This window comes from Sinohyriopsis cumingii, chromosome 12, assembly GCF_028554795.1.
Source record: "Sinohyriopsis cumingii isolate HCF-2022 chromosome 12, ASM2855479v2, whole genome shotgun sequence".
In the NCBI taxonomy this organism is placed as follows: Eukaryota; Metazoa; Mollusca; class Bivalvia; order Unionida; family Unionidae; genus Sinohyriopsis; species Sinohyriopsis cumingii.
The window spans coordinates 35,251,511-35,276,674 of record NC_142972.1 but is presented as its reverse complement, the minus strand read 5'-3'; the positions used below and the strand labels follow the sequence as shown (position 1 = coordinate 35,276,674).

The 25,164-nt window shown below is 33.8% G+C and overlaps 1 protein-coding gene across 1 annotated transcript in view; it reads left to right on the top strand.

Annotated features, from left to right (window-relative positions):
* LOC149786244 (phospholipase D1-like) overlaps positions 1-9,138 on the top strand; it is a 142,632-nt gene extending 133,494 nt beyond the window's left edge. Inside the window, exons 23-24 of the mRNA XM_089976625.1 lie at positions 1,367-1,705; positions 7,170-9,138. Coding sequence (XP_089832751.1) covers positions 1,367-1,705; positions 7,170-7,397 — 567 coding nt within the window. The 3' untranslated portion in view covers positions 7,398-9,138. The remainder of the gene's footprint in view (positions 1-1,366; positions 1,706-7,169) is intronic.
* The last annotated feature ends 16,026 nt before the right edge of the window (positions 9,139-25,164 follow it).

Sequence of the window (25,164 nt, the reverse complement as noted above, 5' to 3'; positions counted from 1 at the left end):
CTAAAAGAGAGGACAGCAAATGCAAATGAGCCATTGACTGGGTCTGTGTTATTTCTAGTTCTAACTTGCAGAACGTTACAACTAATGAAAGGTTTTAATTTTCTTTTACAGACAAAGGTAATTTCCATCCAGAAAGTTAAGCAAATGCAATAGTGATCAGAGAAGCATTACATCATTGGTTTGACCCCCTCAACCCCCAACGAATACATTTTCTAAGAATGACTTTTTCTCAAAAATTTGAAAGAAAGCATTCTAACAGTAAAGACTTCTGTGGCTATAAAGATGATGGCAATATAATATGGCCACTGTTACTAAAATTAGAATGGTCTAGAAGCATCCTGGCTTCAAGACCTTTCATTTGTATATAAAATGATGCTCATCTACTATCAAAAATTGCCAGAATAATGATGATTTAAAAGCAGTAAAACAATTTTTTTTTTCAAAACAAAAAGTCAGGACTGAATGTGACCAACTTTAATAGACAGCATCCTATCCTGAAGACCTTTAAAATGAGGGTAATATAGACTGCCAAATATTGATAAAGATTCCAAACATATAAACATTGAAACAGTTGCTTCCATCACAAATGCGTCCAATAGCATTGGAAGAAATGTTTACAGAAAGCATCCTACTGACCTAGATTTTTTGGGCCCAACTTCTCAAACATTTGGCCAGTAAGCAGATATCTGACTGGTGAGCAATCTCAGGCCCACATAAGCCTTATGTTTGCAATAATTTTATACATTTAACTACATGCTACAATTTGTATCTCAGCAGAAATAATCACTAGTTTGCTAAAGTCTTTTGGCGAACCATTCATACTTGATAGCCCGTCATTAACAGAAATTAAAAGAATAGAATGACTTAAAACAATTTATACTTTATTACAGAGTGCACTCAAAACTATCCATACTTGACAGCCTGTCAATAAAGGAAATTATAAAAAGAGAATGACTTAAAACAATGGAAACTTTATTACAGAGTGCACTTCTAAGGTTTTCGTATTGATGCACATACCGGTATTCTTGATGCATCCATGTAGCAAATTATTAGCACAAGTATTTGAAGATGAACTTGTTGAAAACTTTTAGACATTATTCAGAATGGTCCCCATCTTAGCAGAGATAAGAAGAAAAAATAGGGGACTGGCATGATGCATGTGCAAGTTTTATAGAAACGGGGATACTAAAACAACATTATTCAAGATACTATGAGATGGCTTGGAGCAGAATAGCATGTTTGTATGAAGAGTTTTGGTCCACCCTCAGCATTGTATCAAATGAATTTTGGTATATAAACTGTGAAATGTGTTTGTGGTAATGTATCTTTGATTCAGATTTATGTATTGATATTGTATCTATTATAGGTGACAGAACTGGTGTATGTGCACAGTAAGTTGATGATTGTTGATGATGACACCATTATTGTTGGCTCAGCTAATATCAACGACCGAAGCATGCTTGGCACACGTGACAGTGAAATAGCTGTTCTAATCAATGATACAAAAAAGTTTGAAGTTCGCATGAATGGAGTTGTACATAATGCAGGTCATTGCGCTTCATCACTGAGAAGGACATTATTTCGGGAACATCTTGGACTGTCTGAAAATGAATCTGATATGGATATATCAGATCCTGTCTGTGATGAATTTTACAAGAAAGTTTGGTGGGAGCGAGCCACAAGAAATACTTCAGTATACCACAGGGTAATTTTGTACTTTTTTTCCTCATTATGAATGTAATGGCCACACCATGAAAGAGATTTATCCATCCATCAGTTTTACTGTCTGCTAAAGTTCAAGTTAGGACTGATTTTTCAGGCATAGCAGTAGGGCATTCATATTCCATGAATACATATTCTAGTTTATGTATGGAAATGAGACAAAACCAATAAAAAGCACATCTAAATAAAAGTTGGGGGAAGTTACAATTTTCCTATCGATTTCATGCAGGTATAAGTCGAAACATCATAGTTTAAATTTTCTAGGCCCACTGGTAAACTATCTTACGGTGGTGGCAGATTCCAAATTTTTTATATGTAATTGCTCTGAACCCAATATCCATCCTAAATGTCCAAATGTGGAAAATAGGGTTTGAATATTCGGAGGAATCCCGGATTAGAAAAATTTTGAATCTCTAAGCTGAACTTAGGTGCAAAACTATTACACAGTGATATGTAGCTTGAAGCATTGGTTTCAGATCTTAAATAAAATGCAGGAGAAAGGGGAAATTGTCATCCCTTTTATTATATTTTGTTTGAGATTTTATTGACACACATAAATTCAGGGTTAAACTGTGTTCGTTAAAAGATAAGATTCTAATACTTTGCATTTATTGTTTTTTTTTATTATGTGATAGGAAATATTTACTTTATATAACATGCACATATATTGCTCTAGGATACTTTAGAATTAAGGGTTTGAAAGGAAACAAAATAATTTATGCTCAGTATGTTGTTTCCACGTAGCAACATATAATGCAGGTCATCAAAGTAAAGTTACATTGAAATGGCTTTAAGCGCTAGTTTATGGGAATATAGTCAGATTTGTCTAATGTGACTCATTTTCTGGTTTTGTACATGATCATCTTTTCTGACACACATTTTGGAGAGTCTTGAAAGAGAAACGTCTTCAGACTTGGAAAATGCATGTTTTATAATCCAAAATGTTCTTTATTTCCATTCAGTAATGGTCATATGTTAACCTTGAAACAATTTCATCCTGGAAAAAACCTGGAAAAGACCTGGAAATTTATATTTAGAAAAGCATGGGAACCATGCATCCAGTATCGCCAATACATATTGTAAATCTAGTTATCGCTACTTCTTCTAAATGGATGATCAGTTCAACATTGAGATTTCACAAAAAGGCTTCTTCTAAATGAAAATAGTGTTGATCTCAATTGTCCAATATGGCAGCCATTTTAAAAATATTCTAATTGTTACTCCTTCTAAACAAAAAGTTACACTGACATGGGGTTTCAATAGAAGACTTCTTATAATATCTAGTTGGTCATAAATGAAAATGGTGCTGATCTGATGTCCAATATGACTCCACCACAGTTGCCATCTTGACAAATATGTTATTGCTATTCATGAATCATTTGCATCAACATGAAGTTTTCACAGAAAGACTTATGTCTAGTTGGTCCTAAATGAAATTAGTGCTGTTATGACATCCATAATGGCTACCACAGCAGTCATCTTGAAAATCTTATCATTGCTACTCCTCCTGAATGGCAAATTTATTAGCATGAGATTTTCATCAGTCTGATATCCAATTACCAAAATAGTGGCCATCAGAAATTCTTGTCTCTACTTCTGAAATGAAAATAATTTTGCCATCCTTGGGATTCACCAAAAGACTTTTTATGATTTCAGTTTGTTTCTAAATAGTGCCACTTCTAAATCCAGTTTGGCTACCACTGTGACAGTGGCCATCTTGAAAATCTTATATTGCTACTCGTACTAAATGCGTGGTTGTATCAACATGGTGCTTAAACTAAATGACTTCTTATGATGTTCAGTTGGTCCTGAATTAAAATAGTGCTGTTCCAACATCCTGTAATGGTTGCCATATTTGCTTTCTTGAACTCTTGTTATCACTGCTCTTGAATGAATGGCCATATAAGCATGGGGTTTTCACTGAAAGACTTGTTATGTCGAGATGGTCTTTTAAAAAAATGGTGTTGATCTGACTTCCAATATGGCTGTCACAGTGGCAGTCTTGAAGTTCTTGTTGAGGCTACTTCTTAAAGATGGATGAATGTACTTTCACCTGAAGAGTTCAGTTGAAATCTAGTTGATCCTAAAAGGAAATGGTGCAAATCTGTTATCCAATAAGATCACCATGGCAACCATTTTGAAAATTTTGTTAATGTACGTCATTAAAATGGAAAGTTGTACCAACATGGACTTTCCACCGGAAGATTTATGTTGATATCTTGAAGGCCCTAAATGAAAATGTATCAATCTGACATCCAGAGCAGAAGATTTCTAAATCTTATTGCTGAAGAATATCATTGATGGTTTCAGCACTCTGCAGTTAAAAGGAAGAAATGGTCTTACCTAGAATTCCTGGCAATTTGTTTCAGACAGTGGAGCATTAGTCTCTTCAAGGGACTCTTGTTTAATGTTCATTTGTATAAATTTTTGGGGTTTTAAGTTTGACTGGTCTGTCCATTTGAACTAGTTTGTTATTACATCTCCTTATGAACTGTTTTGAGGATTGTTATGAAACATTATACACACATCCATCCCATGGTCTAATTGTCCTAAAGAAATTGATGCTGCTTGGACATTCAGTCTGGCAACAACAGCAACCATCTTGAAAATCACTATGACTCTTAAATGGATGGTCATATCAGCATGGACTATTCACTGAAAGACTTCTTATGCAAACCCCCTTCTAAATGGAAATCTTGTTAATGCTGAAGTATATTATGGATGGTTTCTGAACTCTGTAGTTAAAAGGAAGAAATTGTCTTACCTTGAATTCCTAGAAATCATTTTCAGCCAATATAGCATCAGTCCTTTTGGGGACTTGTGTTTTGTGTTCTGTTTTATAAATCTTCTTGGCTTTTTACTCTACTAGTCATAGACCAGAGGAACTTATGAGACGGCCTTTCATCCATCATCTGCCTGTTAACACAGTGTTGTTATTGTTACTCTACTAGTCATAGACCAGAGGAACTTATGAGATGGCCTTTCATCCATCATCTGCCTGTTAACACAGTGTTGTTATTGTTACTCCTCCTAAACTATTTGGAGTGTTGCCATGAAATTTTAGAGACACATTCATCCCATGATCTAGCTGGTTCTAAATAAAAATGGTGCAGTTCAGACATTTAATATGGCCACCACATCGACAATTTTGTAAATCTTGTCACCACTCAAGACCTCTTGAAATATAATGTGGTGGTGCTAGTGGATGTATATTAGGATGAAGGATAAAATCTTCAGCATCTGACAACTTGGATGTCACAAGCTTCACTCTGTGTTTCAAATATTTTTGAGCACTGTTTGGGAAGGTGGGTGTATGGGGAACTACTATGGCATGTGTGTATTTGGGAAGGTGGGGGTATGGGGAACTCCTACTATGGCGTGTGTGTTTGGGAAGGTGGGTGTATGGGGAAAGGAATAAGTTTTCACAGTACATCCATGTCAGATTTACAAAGTAGGTAAGACAAGCAACATACAAAATCCCCTGACTTCAAACATTGTTTATGATGTTTCTCAAAATAATTCTTTCCATCCGAGACTCTGACAAAGAATGAGAAGGTGAAAATTTTGGTGCATCCATGATTTTCTACTCTGCTTCCAGCTGATCAGAAGTGACTGTAGCAGACATAAAAATATGGGAAATACACCCACTTTCCCAAACACACACACCATAGTAGGAGTTCCCCATACACTCACCTTCCCAAATACCCACATGCCATAGTAGGAGTTCCTGTCAAGGCAGGCTCATATGTCTCCAACTGACCTCATACACGTAGTCCAGCAAACCACATGTGCTAATTATGACTTTTTCTGCCATCTCCGTTTCTGGCCAACCGAGCTAATTGGCTGTTCTTCACTGTTTATGATAAGAGGTAGTTTTCTAGTGGGCCGGATTGCAAATGTCTGGTCATATTATTTTTTATGGGGACCAATTTGGTTCTTTCCCATGCATAGCTGTTACGCCATCTACTATATCCGGTATTTAATAGATCCGAACACTGTCAGTTGCCTGTCCATCTATTTATTCAACAGATCTGAAATGTATGGGATTTTCTGTTCCAAACATAGCTAAGGAAACAGCAGTTTCATTGTTATCCTTCACTTGTGCTACCACTTTTGAAAATGGTCTTACAAGAACAACAGGACCCTTTCATTATGTCCTGTGTTACCAGGATAGAGGATTGATGCCTTTGCATTTCCTCTACCTATTCATCTCATGTTGTTTCCTCCTTTCCTGACCGATCCTTCTAATTTAAATGTAGTAAGTAATATATTGCATGGAGAAATCAGAGTTTCTGTAAATTATATATTTCTTGGAATGCTTAACTAATCAGATTTTGGATAAGCCCTACCACTCCACCCATAAATGCAAGCATCATCATCATTGTGTTGCACAAGCATGAACTGATAAATATCAGTATATTGGTGGCCAACTAGCAGAGAGAGGACAGGTAGTTATAAATGAAGTTTCTTCCCTTATATACTTTTATTATATTCTGTATTGATTCACAGGTACCTGAAGTTCAAACTCTAACATAAATGTAATTGGTAAGTATTCTCAGAGAAATATAACTTTTGATGAAAATTTGTTTTCTCAGGCACTGTTGCCAGTGAAGTCATAAAACTCTATTTCATGGGTTTGAAACCAGGTTGATTCATACCAAAGACTTACAAAAATGGTACTAACAGCTGCCTCGCTTGGTGCTCAGCATTAAGAGGTAAATGTTAGGACTGGTCAGTCTGGTGTCATGATAATGCGACTGGGTGGGACATCATGCTACTTGTCTGCGACATGGTGCCCCAGTGCTAGGCATCACTATCAACTGCCACACTGCAGACATCATAGCGATATATCCGAAAAATTGTTAAAACTACATTAAAAATCCAAATCACACATTCTATTTCATGTCATGATAAGTTCTGTAGCCTATAGCAACCAGTTGAAACAGGTCACTGTGAGGGTTATTTCATGGTTCAGTGATTTTTATTTTATTTTTCATTGAGCTCAGTTTCTGTATGTTAAGGTTTGTGTTTAGGTTGTTTTCTCAGACATTGTTTCTCATGGAGTCATAAAAGTAATAATAATAATAATAATAATGTTTTGCAATCCAGTCATGGCACAATAGTTAGTTTTCTTGTCATCCATTGCTACAAAACATACACCAAGAGTACAGCTTGAAACAAAAGTTATAAAGGTGAACAGGCGAAAGCTTTAAAATTGGGTCATGAATACCAGTTTTCCAGGACTTTAAACTCTATTAAAAGTTTATTAATTATAGGCATATCTTTGGATTAAATACAAAACCTGGGTTGCTGTGACCTATTTTATATAGTTGATTGAACACTCTGTAAGATACTGACATATGCTACAGAAGCTTAGAATGAGTAACAAGTTAGTATACAAGAACTTTGAATACTTTAATGAGAAATATCCTTCTGTTTCATACTAGGTGTTCAGGTGCATTCCAGATGACAATGTGAAGACATTCTCTGGGATTAAATCATTCACAAATTCAGGAGCTCTGGTTGAAAGTGATCCACAGATGGCCAGAGAAGAACTGAAAAAAGTGCAAGGTCGCCTGGTCTTAATGCCACTGCTGTTTCTGGAAGAAGAGGATAGCATCATTCCAGTTGGACCAAATCGGGAAGCCATGCTCCCAAGCAAAACTTGGGTATAATTGGGATGGTATAATCAATATTAGAATATTGCAGAACACAATTTGCCTAAACCCAACAGCCATCAGAAAACTGAGAACTTACTGCAGATGAAGATTATTGCATTCAAATGACCAAGATGAGCCATCCTGCTGATCATTTCCACAGGCAGCTTGTTTTACTACATGTTGTCACCTATATGACAAATGGCTCTTGCAGGTGAATATTTATTTCAGTGTAATTTTTGTTACCACTTTCAAAAAGTGAGTTTTTATTATGTTTAATTACTTATTACCTTGATGATTAAGTAATCTTTCTTTCACAGATTACTACTTGAACTGTTTTGTATTTGTTTAGCTTATTACACATGACAGTTAACTTTTCAGTATAGGTGTTCTTAGCAATGTAAGTGCTTCAGACTAGGCAGGTCATTGCTCTACAAAGGTTTATTTATGAAAGATGGACAAGATAGGACAGGTATCCTTTGAATAAAGTGCATGGCTTAATACATGTTATCCCATAAGTTAAAATTGTCATCTGGCATTGGTAGTATCTTTTGAAATATATAACCATCACTTGCAATTGATGACTCTTTACAGGTGGTCACTAAACAATAATGTCTGATTTTTAGCTCACATAGAAGGACAAGTGGGCTTATGGTATAGGTCTGCATACATTGCCTGTCAGATAGTACTTGTTTGCAAACACCCTAGGTCCTGCACTTTGATCAGATTTGGACCAGACATGGTATATAAGCATACATAAGAAAGATCTTGGATGAGATCATTTACAACTGACCTACATGCATATTAATGTGGTGATCTTGCATTTGATTGGCTGAGCTTGATACCACATCAGTGAACACATTTCTGATCAGACAATATGTAAGCATGTATCGTCAAGATCATTAATTAGTTTGATTGTGAGTGATATCCATGCATGTTAGAGAACTTGATCTTGCATCCGATTGACAAATCTTGTTAACATTTTAGAGGCTTTATTTTATATAGCAGAATTTGATCAGAATTGGTATATTGGCTTATGTAATTAAGACCATAGATGTGTTTGTTGATGAGTTCAAGCAGTGCCTATTAATAAGGTGGTCTTGAATCTATTGGCTGAGTTTGCTCCAACTCTTGAGGTCATATTTCTGTTCAGATTTTGATCAAACCTGATATGTAGCTTAATGTCATATGACCTTGGAAACCTTTGGTAATTAGTGGGATCAAAACACATTAATGATATGATCTGGCATCTTATTGAGCTAGTTTTACTACAGACTCTGTATTTCAGGTCACATGATTATCACACTTTGTATATAAACTTATGCCATAAAGAGCGCTGAAAAGTTGATTGGTGAGCAAGATTAATGATCATTTATTGTCTCAGATTTTTCAGACTATCTCTTTGGACGTTGTATTTTGACAAAACTTAATCGTACTTGTAATGCAGACTTCTATCAACAAGATGTTTGACATTTTGATGAGTAGTATTCATGCATATTAATGAGGCAAACTTGAATACAATTGGTTGAACTTGTAACAACTCAAGACACCATATTTGATTAATATTTGTATATAAACTCATATCAGGCAGAATTGAGACTTTTTGTCATTATTAACATGAACAACTTATATTAATGAAGTATTCTGGTATCCGAGTGAGTTTATTGCCACTCTAGAGGCTGTATATCTGAGTTTATTGCCAATAGAAGCTGTTTATCTGAGTTTATTGCCAGTAGAAGCTGTTTATCTGAGTTTATTGCCAATAGAAGCTGTTTATCTGAGTTTGTTGACAATAGAAGCTGTATATCTGAGTTTATTGCCAATAGAAGCTGTTTATCTGAGTTTGTTGACAATAGAAGCTGTATATCTGAGTTTATTGCCAATAGAAGCTGTTTATCTGAGTTTGTTGACAATAGAAGCTGTATATCTGAGTTTATTGCCAATAGAAGCTGTTTATCTGAGTTTATTGCCAATAGAAGCTGTTTATCTGAGTTTATTGCCAATAGAAGCTGTTTATCTGAGTTTATTGCCAGTAGAAGCTGTTTATCTGAGTTTATTGCCAATAGAAGCTGTTTATCTGAGTTTGTTGACAATAGAAGCTGTATATCTGAGTTTATTGCCAATAGAAGCTGTTTATCTGAGTTTGTTGACAATAGAAGCTGTATATCTGAGTTTATTGCCAATAGAAGCTGTTTATCTGAGTTTGTTGACAATAGAAGCTGTATATCTGAGTTTATTGCCAATAGAAGCTGTTTATCTGAGTTTATTGCCAATAGAAGCTGTTTATCTGAGTTTATTGCCAATAGAAGCTGTTTATCTGAGTTTATTGCCAGTAGAAGCTGTTTATCTGAGTTTATTGCCAATAGAAGCTGTTTATCTGAGTTTGTTGACAATAGAAGCTGTATATCTGAGTTTATTGCCAATAGAAGCTGTTTATCTGAGTTTGTTGACAATAGAAGCTGTATATCTGAGTTTATTGCCAATAGAAGCTGTTTATCTGAGTTTGTTGACAATAGAAGCTGTATATCTGAGTTTATTGCCAATAGAAGCTGTTTATCTGAGTTTATTGCCAGTAGAAGCTGTTTATCTGAGTTTATTGCCAATAGAAGCTGTTTATCTGAGTTTATTGCCAATAGAAGCTGTTTATCTGAGTTTGTTGACAATAGAAGCTGTATATCTGAGTTTATTGCCAATAGAAGCTGTTTATCTGAGTTTATTGCCAATAGAAGCTGTTTATCTGAGTTTGTTGACAATAGAAGCTGTATATCTGAGTTTATTGCCAATAGAAGCTGTTTATCTGAGTTTATTGCCAGTAGAAGCTGTTTATCTGAGTTTGTTGACAATAGAAGCTGTATATCTGAGTTTGTTGACAATAGAAGCTGTTTATCTGAGTTTGTTGACAATAGAAGCTGTATATCTGAGTTTATTGCCAGTAGAAGCTATTTATCTGAGTTTGTTGTCACTTTTGAAGCTGTATATGTTTAGATTTGGATCAGACTTATAAACTTACATCATGAATATTTCAGATGAATTTGATTATGGGCAATATTTAAAGAGGTATTTTCTTATCCAATTGGGCCATCTTTTTACCTGTCTGTTGGCCGTATTTCTGATCATACTTTGATCAGACTTGGTATAGATATAAGCCTATGTCATTTACAGTCATGGATGATTCTGATTATGAGCAATATCTGCACGTATCAGTCACTTTTTATGTGAGTCATATGAGTGAGATTGGGCTCATTTTGGACTCTTGTTAAATTTTGTTTTTGAACAGCTGATGATCAATTTGATATGGATGATTACATATCATTGTTGAATGTTCAACACTGGCATTTGCTGGCACAAATTATTTATTACAGGTGTTTGACAGAGTTCAAAGATTAACACAAAAGACAGACTATGACTTAATTCCAGATCTGATGAAAGAGAGATCATCAGGTTGCAGCCTAAATGAGAAATTAATATTTTTTAAATTATTTTTTGGGTAGCATAATAAGATTTAGTATCTTTTGCCATTATTAATTTGTTAAAATGGACAGGTGTGCATCGAAGTCAAAGAGCAAACTTTTACCATTATAATGTCTTAAAATAGGACAGCTTTGCATCGAGATTGGAGAGCAAACTTTACCATTATTAATGTCTTAAAATGGCACAGCTTTGTGTCAAAGTTGGAAAGCAAACTTTACCGTTATTAATATTTTAAAATGGGGCAGCTTTGCATCCAAGTACCAAACAAGATTGTTTTCTGCAGATGTTCTTGGATGTAGTATGTGAGATGATATGACAAAAATGATGGTTACTCTATGCCTTGTCTCTATATTGTAATCTTCATGTCCATTCTTCCAGTTACATTAGTATTTATCTAGGCCCATGGTTTGATGGATTGCCATGAAGGTTGATAAATATTATGGTCACATGAAGATGTGCATATTAACGACTTACTTTGTTACTGCAATATTTGTTCGAGTTCTTGCCTACTACTGTAATTGATGTATGCATATAATGTGCATTGATATAATATAATGCACACCCCAATTTTCAACTCAAAATGAGGGGAAAAACTTACTTCTGCCATATAATGTGCATGTGATATAATAAGTTTTAAAATCATGATCATTTCACTTCAGTTGTGCCAAAAGTTGGCTATTAAGATCATGCTCATTTGTTACATGACATTTGAATTGTTTACGGTAAGCCAGCATTTGACTTTTTCTCTGATCTTTCCCATCAGTATGCTGCACCTGATCATGACAAATAAATTTTAAAAATTTTAAGATAAAGAAAAAACTAAAAAAGTGGGATATTTAAAGAATATCACAAAAGAACAGCTTTTAAGATTGCTTTTTAGATGAAGTTTAGTCTGTTGCATTAGATTACTCTTCATCGTCGTCACTCTCAAGTAGTCACTATTTGTCCTTATGTCATTCTTCTCCACTCCACCCTAGTGGTTAGAGCATCTGCCTCATATGTGGGATGTCATGGGTTCGATCCCCAGCCAAGTCATACCAAAGACTTATAAAACAATGGTACTAACAGCTGCCTTGCTTGGCGCTCAGCATTAAGAGGTTAGTGTTAGGACTGGTTGTCCTGGTGTCAGGATGATGTGACGGGGAGGGACATCATGCTACATGTCTGTGGCATGATGCCCCAGTGTTAGACATCACTATAAACTGCCACACTGCAGACATCATAGCAATATGACTATAAAAAAATTAAAACTACTTTAAAAATCCAAATAACACACACGCACACAGATTACTTGGTGCCACAATTTTTGTTATTGCCTTTTTTATATTATAGTTCAGTACATTTTATGTTGTAATCTTGTTAGCGCAACTAGTCCTACAGTTTTTGATGGATTGCCATCAGGCTGTAAATATAATGTTCATGACCTGGAGATATGAATATTGATAAATCAGTTTGTGACATAATTTTTGTTAGAGTTATTGCCCTTTTTTGTTTTGTATCTTATGCATCGCATGACACAAAAATCTCATTAATGTAACTTCTTTATTATTTTTTTTAGCAATTTGTTTTTGAATTATTGTGAAACTTGTTGCCTGTTATGATCATCATCCAAGGATTAACTGATAAATCTTCCAACTTCCAGGGGGCAGGAAAACTGGATGGGCTAAGCAAAACTTTGCTATGTTCTCATCTTTGGGCTGAGTACATACAGATTCTCACAATGACAATAAGTTTGAGTGTACTTTCTACCCATAAAAAGCTCCAAAGTTCAACATTGCTTAGCATTTGGCATGCGTCAGTTGAATAACATACTGTATGTACTTGCTTATAAGTCATGCCAAGCTGCAAACAACAGAGATCCTGATATGTCATAGCTTGATGTGTCTGCAGATCAGGGTCTGTATTGTTTGTTCTACTGATTACTCCTAACAAACTACACCGACCCAAATCTGCCGGCACATTATGTGATGGCAGATCTGGGACTGTGCAGTTTTGCTGTTCGACTTGTCTTTTAAGTGAGTATAGGCAGTATGCCTTCTCCCTCACTTTTATTATTCTAGAAGTTGCTTTTCATTTTCTTTTATGTTGCAGCTTATTTACCTTAAAGTATTTGAAAATGATAAAGCACGTTTCAATTTGCCTATTTACATTGTTAATCTGTTTCTGTATTTAAAGATCTGTTTTGATTTTGAGCAAGAAACTTTATTATATACAGTAACACTTCCCTCAACAATTTAACTTATTACAATGTACATTTATCTTTAAATAAAACTAATTTGCTAACAGTTATGCCAGCATAGAACAGAATAAAAGAAATTATGAACAAACACATTCCAATATAATCTAATCTGATACAGTTATAATTAGAATGGTATGATGAATAATTAAATTACCTTTCTAAAATGAAAACACTGTAAATGTAATTAGAAAATTGGGAGGCAAAGAATGAGATACAAAGAAGGAAAGGTTTATCTTGTACCAGATTCTTGCCGAGTGGGTGCCATAATGACATTAAGTAATTTGTCATACAGAAATCTACACATAATCAAGCATGATTATTGGTCTGATCAAAAGGAATTCTTTAGTCCAAGTTGAACAGTAATCAGTGGTGACTTAAAGGAGGATGTAAGTTAATCACATACCACCATAGGTTTGAAAAGAAACTATGTAAATTGAGTTTACCTTAATTGGAGATCTTTAATGGATTTTTTTCCATAAGACTACACATAAAATGTCCCATTTAATCCAGGGACTTCCAGCTTGTCACCAGAAATGTATCATCAGGATGGTCGATCATCAAGATGAAATCATTATCTCTTAAATCGATGCTTTTGCTGTATAGATTGCTCATGATCAGTAGTATACCATTTTTAGAGCTCTTGCAACTTTTTATGCGTTAGTAACTTTAATGCATTAGTAACTTTAATTGGTTTAGCTTCTAAAATGGTTTTTCAGGAATTACCATATTACTATTGGTAACCTAAGTCGAAGAGAATTGTCATCAAACTGAAACATGCATTTTATTCTGTAATCTGGCTGGGTTGTTATGTAATTATCAGTTTTAAAACCTTTGTTGCATGCTTGGCTTTAGAACAGCAGCATAAAGTAGGTCACCCATTTTAGTATATAATCTGGCTAAATTAGTGTTTATATATTTATCAGTTTTGAAAAACACATTTCCTTGTAACCAGAAGGATATGGGGATATTAATAGTTCTTTGTATTCCACTTGATTTTTTTTCTTTCTTTGAGGGTAAAACTTGCATTGTTTTTTTACAAAATATTCAGAAAACATTCAATGAGAAAATCCACTGTATAATATGTTTTAAATGCAAAATCATCTGGTGTTTCTCAGGTGTTTTCTTGTTGACATTTCAATCTAATATGAATATCTAATAGCATATTTCACTAGTTTTATCCATTATTGATTATTTTCATGAAAAAGTATCTTTAAGTCTCATTAATATATACTGTACATAAGATTGTTATTTTGTATAATACTGATCATTGTGGTCCTAATGTTCAGAATACCAAATTACAGTATTAATATGAATCTGTATTAGTTTTGTGTTACAGATACCAAATACTTTTTAGAGAAAAGAAATAAATAGCAATTTACAGTTTTTAATGCAGGTAACTGGTTTTGCTTTTCCTTTATTTTAATATTTCCATTTTTTGCCTTTAACATTTAAAGAATAAATCTCAAAATTCCCCTATTATGTTGACAGTCAACATGGCTTGTATGTGGGATGAGGAGGAAGCCTATCAAATTGGGGGTCAGAAGGTGAATGTTTTGTGATTTAGGTAAGAAAAGGGTTTCTGCACCCAAAAAATATGTTAATGACCATGTACCTTCAGTAAAGTTTTATAGATGATTTATACATATTGGGTAAGAAGAAAACCTATTGATTTTGGATCAGAAGGTTAAAGGTCAAGGTCACTGAATGAAGATTTTTTTATTATCATAATGTTTTATTGTTTCTTTTTGCATTGCAACTAGTTGTAGACCATATATATTGACCAAAGCTTATGGAGGAGGGTATGTACATAAGATTTGGAAGAGGTCTTTCGATTTGGGGGTCAGAAGGTTAAAGCAAGGTAATTGTAGCCCAAACAATTTGGGGTTTTCAGAATAACTTTTGTTCTCAAGTTCCTTGACCAAATTTTGTGGATGGCTTGACTTGTGATAATAAAGAAGCATAGATTCAGGTGTCAAATAGTTCGAAGTTGACATCTTTGTAAGTCTTGTAAAAAATTAAGAATACAGTGTCATTCAAGAATGCATACCTTGACCAAAGGACTAGGTCATTAAGACCTGTTGGTTGGTAATTTGCAGTCATTCATGTTTTACTGGTGCCTACATAGAGGACTATTAAACAATGAGTGTGGTATGTAATGTGCCTTCCCTATAACACAGTTCAAGTTATTAAAATCAGTATGGACATGGATCCTATTAAGTGGTGAATGTGTTTCATGTACTTCATATTAAGGTTGTATTGCTTTAAGGTAGTATATTCTGTGGCTCCTACAGACAGCGTTGTAATAAGGGAATAGTATAAATATCATTTTACAATATATTGGAAATTCATTAAACATTTTTATACATATACATAATCATATTGTATCATGGGACAAGCCAAGTCATTGATTGGTTGAGTGGCTTTTGCTCTGTGCATGTCCCAAGGGATGAGCAGATATGAGGATTCTTTTCCCACACTATTGTTTACATGTTTTTATATACAGTGGAACTGTCATCATTGAAGTGACTGTCGATTATTGGTGTTCTGAAATTCAAGGCTTAAATTTATTCCATTTTTTAAGAATATATGCATACATTCCTGTGCCTTGGAAAAAAAACAGTATGTTGACTGAAGATGTGTAATTAAAAGTTTATGCAAGGTACACATTTGCTTAGCTCAAAAGATGGTGATGCCTTTTCCCAAGGGAATTAAGTCTGATGAATTTAACCCTATAATTTACTATTTATGCCGCCATTGTTACAGCAACACAATTATTCCATTATTATGTTTTATCAGAGTAAATAGCCATTCCCTCTAAATTCATTGACCTCAGTCTTTACAAACCTCTTTAATGACCAAAAACACTGTTTTTTTATATATCTTATAATCTTTTCATTAGGAATGTTTATTATACAAGACATGTTTTCACATCACTTTTGTCTCTTATTTTACCTGTATTGGTCTTTTATCTGTCTTTTGTTTGAGAAAATTTAGAGTGAGGTTTATTTCTATAAATCATTTCATCTTTCATTTATTATAAATATTATTATGTACAATTACAGTTCAGGGCATACTATTTTATTCATCCATTTTGTATGCTTTTAGTCAGTATTTAGGTATTTGCATGAAATGACTTAAAACTTATTTCAATATTATTTTATTTTAGAATTGTTTAGCATTGCTTTCATCTTTCACATGTTTTTGCTCCTTTACAAATTTGATTTGTGCTAGTAACCACTTTGATTAAATCTCTCTTAAACAGCTAGTTTTATTTTTTACCATGTTATTTAAATTATGTACAGAATGGGCTTTCAAGAAAAGGAATGCAATGTCAAGATATTTTTATCAACAAGTCTTTGGCAAGGTATCTACATTCCTGTGTGTATGTGGTTGTTGTAGCTATATTTAGAAATCAGACTTTCCACATTCTAATCATCATTGTAAATACATTTCATGGAGGAATTACTGGAATCAGAGAGCAGATATTGGAATTTTCAAGTTATTACATTTTTAAGGTAAGAAAGGTGGTTGATTGAAGGCTCAAGGCATTTTGGATTTTTTAAGTTGTCAGCTGTACCTGTCATAGGCCAGAAGGGCTTATGGGATTGCCTGTTGTCTATTGTCCATCATCTTTCCATCCATTAGCACAAGTTTGTTATTGCTACTCCTTCGAAACTTCTTGGATGACTTCCATGAGACGTTGCCAGTTTTAGTTGATTTTTTCAGGGAACAAAATTGTTAATACCTGAATGTGTGGACTGGGGAAAATGTTTTGTTGTTTCCTTAGAAGAATCAGTCAATTTGGATTTTAAATGTTGTTTGCAGTAACCTATGAAGTCCACAAAAATTGATACCCTATGAAAAGATGGTTAATTTGCAGTATTATACAGGTGTATTTTCTAGAGAACTATGTCAGGAATTTTAAGTTAAACATTGTTTTAATATTATAGCGATTGAGAATCGTGACTGAATTTAATTTTTCAACAATGCCAGACAATGAATTTAAAATTTAAGCCTTTATAACAAACTAACTGACATGGTTTACTAATTTTTATAGTGATCTATAATATCACAGAATTTGAAGAAAATATTTATAGTAGTATTTTAAGTATCGTAATCAGTGTTCAGAAGGTTTTTGAAATTTCTTAAACAAATTTAAACTAAAGTCTTTTAAGTAGTTAATATTTAAAGTCAAGTCCAGCTGCAGAAACAACATAGACCCTTCAGTGCCAACCATACTACATTACTGATTACTCCCTAACAAACTGCATAGGAAAAGAGAATTTGAATATTAAGACAAGTGCTTATGGGTTTTTCATTTGCCACCTTTGTTACCTGAACTAATTTCACTTTTAAATTTATGAGCAAGACCTGTGAAACAGGGAACCAGACACATAGTGTACACACACTATTTGGTTGATTTGTGTGTACATGTATTTTACAGTCATAATGATAGTCATAGATTTTGTTATTATTCATTGGTGTCATTGAGTAATATCTTTTTGTTGATAATAGTCACACAGATGGGTTTTATTTTTTCTTTTGATGGTTGTGAATTACTGTTGTATCAGTTACAAATTTTTTTTATTTTTTTTTCTTAATGTGTAATAATTAAAGATTAATGCCATTTTAGTCAGGCTCATCAACACCTTCATCCAAATCATACCTCTGATATGTTGTCACGAGAATCATGGGCACTGTCGCTGTCTTATTTGTTCAAAAGCTCAATTTCTCACAAAAATTAAACTATTTTTCAGAAAGTTTTTGCTCACAATTTTGAATGATTGCAATAAAAAATTGATTGATTTGTACCTTTGTCCCTCACTGTAACACCATTAAAGGAAATTATAAAAGTGTACTGTTATGTGTGGTCACGTGATATGGAGGTACAGAGTACAGTGACCCTTTACTACTGTTTAATATTGTTCATAGTAGCCATGAGAGTTTATCATATGTGAGGTTACCTTTTACAGGACTTGTATTATATCTAATAGAGTACTGTTACATGATGTACCAGGTAATCAGATACATGTATAGTATATTAAACCTAATAGAGTACTGATACATTATGTACCAGGTAATCAGATCAATGTCCAATATATTAAACCTAATAGAGAACTGATACATGATGTACCAGGTAATCAGATCCATGGCCTATATTATACTAAGTAGAGAACTGATACATAATGTACCAGGTAATCAGATCCATAGCCTATATTATGCCTAGTAGTACCATTACCGGTACATAATGTACTGGGTAATCTGATCCATGATGATAGCCACCATATAAATAAAGTTTTAAAGTGGCTTGCATTATAGTGAGAGACTATTATAGTATGTAAATTTGAGGCACAACTTAATGACTGTTGTTTGCAAATATTTTCATAACAAGTTTTTACTTGAACTGGAGTTTATCATTTTAAATGTGAGGTTACCTTTTTCAGGACTTGTATTATATCTAATAGAGTACTGATACATGATGTACAGGTAATCAGATCCATGTCCAGTATATTAAACCTAATAGAGTACTGATACATAATGTACCAGGTAATCAGATCCATGTCCAGTATATTAAACCTAATATATTACTGATATATGATGTACAGGTAATCAGATCCATGTCCAGTAATATTAAACCTAATAGAGTACTGATACATAATGTACCAGGTAATTAGATCCATGGCTTATATTATACTAACTAGAGAAATGATACATAATGTACCAGGTAATCAGATACATGGCTTATATTGTACTTATTAGAGAACTGATATATAATGCACCAGGTAATTTGATCCACGACATAAATTATACTAAGTAGAGAACTCATACATGTTGTACCAGGTAATCAGATCCATGGCCTATATTATACTTAGTAGAGAACTAATACATAATGTACCAGGTAATCAGATCCATAGCCTATATTATGCCTAGTAGTACCAGTTTTGTTACGTAATGTAATGTACCAGATAATCAGATCAATGGCATATGTTATACTTAGTAGTGAACTGATACATAATGTACCAGGTAATCAGATCCATGGCCTATATCATACCTAGCAGTACCAGTTCTGGTACATAATGTACCAGGTAATCAGATCCATGGCCTAAATTATACCTAGCAGTACCAGTTCTGGTACATAAGGGGACATCCATTAATTATGTCAACAATTTTTAGGCAATTTTTTATCCCCCTCCCCCCCCCCTTGTCAACAACTGTCAAACTTTCATTGACCCCCCAATAACATTTTACCCCCCCTACAAACTGACTATTTTATACGGCTGGCTTTTATGCTAAAAATATGCTAAAATTAGAAGTATGGAAATTAAAAGGTCTACAAATAAATTTTAATACATTTTTTTAACTTGTTTAACAGATTTCAAATTGACTATAACACTTTGAATTCATGAAAAAATCGAGTTTATATTCTAGCTTCTATCATCTTCCCATAGGGAAGCCAAATGTTCCTCAATTGTTATAGTTGGCATAGTGGCTGATTTTTTGTAAAAATAACATTGTTAACATCAATTTATCTTGAACTCCCCCTCCCCCATGTCAACAATTGTCAAACTTCTTCAAACCCCCTCCCCCCCATTTTGTTGACATAATTAATGGACGACCCCTAATGTACCAGGTAATCAGATCCATAGCCTATATTATGCCTAGTAGTACCGTTACCGGTACATAATGTACTGGGTAATCTGATCCATGACTATAGCCACCATATAAAAAAAGTTATAGTGGCTTGCATTATATTGAGAGACTATTATAGTATGTAAATTTCAGGCACAACTTAATGACTGTTATTTGCAAATATTTTCATAACTTGCTTTTACTTGAACTGTGCTAGAATCTCAGGTAATCTGTGAATTTGGAATCAAATACTTATCATATATTGGTTGTTACTGTACACTCAGATGAAACTACCACATCATCTCAGTATTTTATTAAACCTCAAAGACTAGTGCTTCAAAACACAGCATCACAGGTGTGCAGCAAGTATATGAAAACATTATATGTCTTGATGGTTTGCATTGTTTCTGCCTAATATATATTTGCCATCCTTTAAGGAGCTGAGTTACAAAGCCACTCTTTAGGCTGGATTGCAGAGCAGTTCTAAATTTAAGTCTGTCCATGTGTATATCTGGTATCAGCACTCGGATTAGGGATTGTGTTTAGGTCGTTCTCTTAGGCACTTGCTCATAGTCACATAAGTTGGCATTTAGATGTTTCATACAGCATATCACACCTTTCAGTGAAAATTTTGATACTTTGTTATTTCAGACAGTTGATCTTGGTTAACCGTTATGTCGGGCATCAATATACCATTCCGTAATATAGGTCTCTATTTGTGTTTCGGGAATTTTCTCAGGTACTGTTGCCAGTGGAGTCACATAATTTAAATAGTTGCATTCATTATAAGTTTAGATACCCAAGCGTCTGACGGCCTTTCCTGTTCCAACAATCACTGCAATAAAAACTTAACTCAGATTTTCACAAGATCTGATCTGCCAATCTTTTACACTGAAGTCCCTGCTGTCATCAATGATATTGTGGGCCAAGGAATATAGAAACCTTTCTCTCTGCTCATGGACTGAAAGCCTTTTACAATGCAAAACCAGTTTGCAAAGTCAGAGCTGTTGGCTCCATGCTCAGCTTGAGCTTGATGGCTGGCTATGTTTGGTTCAGTCATTGGTGCCTACCTTTGCACTGAGCTCAGTTTTTATAACACACCTGGCAATTTTGTTGTTCCCAATCCTTGAACGGTCAAGAAACAGTGGTATCTTCTTTTTTTTTTGTACCAACAGAGAAATGGAACCAAAATATTGTCAGAATTGGAAGGCTGCCCAGTATTTTAGCTCTTTTTTAATGCTTTTTTTATATGTCAGTTTCTGGTGTTAAAAGAACACCAACAAATACTTGGAAATGTTTTTAGAAATACACTGAATTATAGATATATGATTCAGAACTAATGCACGGTAGGGTTTAGTTGAATCACATAGATGAATTATTACTTGATCAACAGACAACTGCTGCATTCACATTAACTTAACTTTTCAAAGATATTTTTTTTTCTCTCTATACATTCCTTAGGACAGAGCAAGATCAGTTTAACTTTAGCTTTTACTTTTTTATTTGTAACTTGTTTAATATCTTGCATTTATTTGTTATATGAGTATATCCCTATTATATCTACATTGTACATTCAGATCAGATTTACATGGTGGGTATGTTGTTATTATATACTATATGTAAACGTGTTTAAGTCAGGTCCAACTGCCGAAAACAGACCCTGATCTACCATCACATAATATGCCAGCTGATCAGGGTCTATGTTGTTTGTTCTACTATTTACTCTGAATAAATTGGATAGACTCAGATCTGCCAGCACATTATGCAGTAGGCAATCAGGGTTTATTTAGTTTGGTCCAACTTATATGCCAATATACACAGTACATATATTTTTTTGGTATGTTATACAAAATTATTTATATGTACATGTATATTCTTATGTTTATGATATTTCAGCAGCATTAAATTTTCACGAATTCATTTTTTTTCTCCAGTGTATATGCAACTAAATGTATGGCAAACCAATGATTAATCACATGCAAAGTATGTTGCGCCGTAGCATATCATGTAAATCATTATATCCTTCCAAAATTTCATGAAAATTGTAAGCTCACCAAAATGATGTGATATACATTATCTTTGATTTAATTGGCTGACTTATCCCCATGTTTTTCTTCAAAATGTTGGAATTGTGTTATCTTGTCTATTGAGGTGTGGGTGCATATGTTGGACAATTCTTCATACTGTACATGGTTTGAGAGCATTCAAACTTTGGAATAATGAGTGTTGGTGTAGTGTGTGTATGTATATGTGTGTGTGTGTGTGTGTGTATATATATATATATATATATATATATATATATATATATATATATATATATATAAGAACAGATATATAGATAGCAGGTATTGATAACTGGACTCTTTATATATTGTGTAATGAAGGAGGGGTAGTGACAACTAAGAAAAGCTTTGGGGATAATGCTGTGTTTTGCCTTTTGGGGACAAATTAAATCTTACTGTTATAGGATGATATTTAATGACTTATTTTTTAAAATTTCTGAAAAATGCATAGCATATGTATTTTTGTAACATGCAAAGTCTTGAAATGTTTGCACATCACTCACATTATTGCTGTATTGAAGAAATATAGTCAGACACATGGAAATCAATGTACCAAAGATATTTGGATCATAATTATTTGCAGAATTGTATTATTATGGAGTTTATGGGGTCATTACTACTTTAGGCCCCTTAGTGATATTAGCAAAACCCAAAATATCAGTTGAAATAATGATGAAAAGCTACCGTAACAACAGACTGTTGCAGGGCTGCTTAAGAAACAAAGCACAAAAAAGCCAGAATAGTTACATCTTCATGAACACTCAATATGGATTAGAATGAAAGATCAAAATGTTAATAAAAGCTGTAATTAGAAATACAATATTTAATGTAAAGATGCTGTTTCTTTCTTTCCTTAATATTTTTTTAGATAAATGCAAATGTTATTTAGCATTGTTAAGACTGTCAGGATCAATATCTAGGTGCATAGTTGGTAGTTTACAATCATTCATTTCATGAATTATTTCAACCCCTTTTAACAAAATATACTATTATAAAATCAGTCACTGGTATGTATAGAAGCTTAAAGTGATAGCTCATAATTTACATAAATTTGAAGATAATTTTTTTCTTATGCACGTACTTTGTTTACCAATAATAATCTTTGATAATCATGCTTAAAGCACCCAGTAACCTTTTATTGTAGTTACACTGGTTCCAAATTAAAATTTTAAAAGATGTAATGTTTGCCATAAACCTTATTTACCAGTATGCCCTAGCATGAGACAAACTTGGACTTGAGTGTTTTCGGTGAGCATTTTCTATTCAGACCAAGTACTGTATGTACTCTAAGTCAAGTCAAACTGCAAACAACAGAGATCCTTATCTGCCACATCATAATGCACTATCATATGAGGGTCTGTGCTTTTTGTTCTACTGATTATTCCTAATAAACTGCACAGACCCAGATATGATGATGCTTTATGCAACAGCAGATCTGGGTCTGTGCAGTTTGTAGTTGAGTCATCTTATAAGCAAGTACATATGGTATATTATCTTTGCTTTCTTTTACATTGTCTCTCTCTTGCAGCCTCACTTTGTCACTTGTACACCACGCTCACATTTTTTCCTTTCTGCCCTGCCAGGGGATCAACAGAATATGGCAGGGCATTTATTAACTTTTATTATTCCACTTTTAACTCTAATTAACCTTTCTCTCATGTGAATGATGTTCTTTTTGTTTTTGCAAATAATTTATCTAGGTTTAGTCTTTTCTGAAAACTGAAAATGCTCAGAAACATTATTTTTCATGTCAGAATAAGAAGCTCAATAGATTTGTGTAATATGTAATGGTATCTTTATCAGATTCTGTTATTTTAACATTTGTGTTTCAAATTTTCCAGGAACTATAACATGTACATATCGAGTTGAAAGTATGGCTGGAACCATATTACTAATATATATATATATATATATATATATATATATATATATATATATATATATATATATATATATATATAAAAGAGAAGTAAATGCCATCCTATGAATTTGTAGCAACATTGCTTTGCATATGGAACATAATTGAAATAAATGTATTCCTCTAAAACAAAAGTTGTTTTAAAAATAGAAATAAAGTATTTATTAGTATATATTTGTTTGTCTGATTGTTTCTCAGTAGATTCTTCAAAGTTCACTTGTTAGAATACAAGATGTTTCACTGTTAAGTTGATCAGAAATGATTCTCCAGAAGTGTAGTACATTAGTTTTAGTTCATTGTTATGAGAGAGAGAGAGAGAGAGAGTATAATGCACCAGCAGATCTGGGCAATTTGTTAGGAGTAATCGGTAGAACAAACAATATAGACCCTGATCTGCAGGTACACATTAGTGGTCTTCAGTCCACAGTAATCAGCATGATACTCAGTCTGCCTGCACCATGAGAATTGACGTCACTGTATTTTTGTCTGTACCATTTATTTTCAGAACAGCACATGCTAGTAATATGTCTTTCTCAATGAAATACCAATCTGAGCGGAGGCTGGTTCCTTTTGTGCGAGACTTTTTTTTATTAGATATTTACAGTAAGTAAATATACAATGTCAGTGTTTGATGCATATAATATTGTGAAAGAATCCAAGTCTGTGGCTGATGCAGGAATTAAACTGCATGTACAGTGGTGTATTTCTGCAGTAACAGAAAATATCAAATTCACTGTTTAGCTTAAAGTATAAATTTATCAAAGGGGGTTGAAAATGTGGTGTGTGATCTTTCAAATACATATCCTGAGTCCATTGAAAAGTTAACTGCATTAGGAAACTGAGCGAGGAATGTAACCAGAAACATGAAAATTCATTGTATGATGTTATGCAAGAAAATTTTAAATCATTGACATTGTCCCAATATACCCATTGAAGATAGCACAGATAGTGAAATACTTGGCATACCCAGCGAAGATGGCACAGATAATGATGACTCCAAAGATGATGATAATGAGGGCAGCGATCATCAAAGGCAAATGGGCATATCCAGTGTAAAGGTGTTTATCTTGGCTGACATAACGTTGTTGTAGAACATGCCATTACAAATACTGTAAATCACACTCATTTGTGTTGGTTCATGTACTCATCCATGATTGAAATGCAGCATTGGAGTGAAGTCCTGTAATTAGCTATGCAGACCATGTGGAGCTGTAAGTGAGTAACAAGCACATAACTATGGGAAAAACATGCATGTGGAAAATACTGTTGATGATGTTGAAGAAATCAAAAAAGAGAGAAGTCAGTGTAATACAGTGGAACCTGTATTGAAAGACCACCCCTTCTGCCAAAACATAATGGTCTCTCACGATGGGTGGTCTTTCATAACAGGTCATAACACTATATAGTCAATAAATCTGTACATGGAAAACCTGGTCTCTAAAGACAGGTGGTCTCTCATAGCAG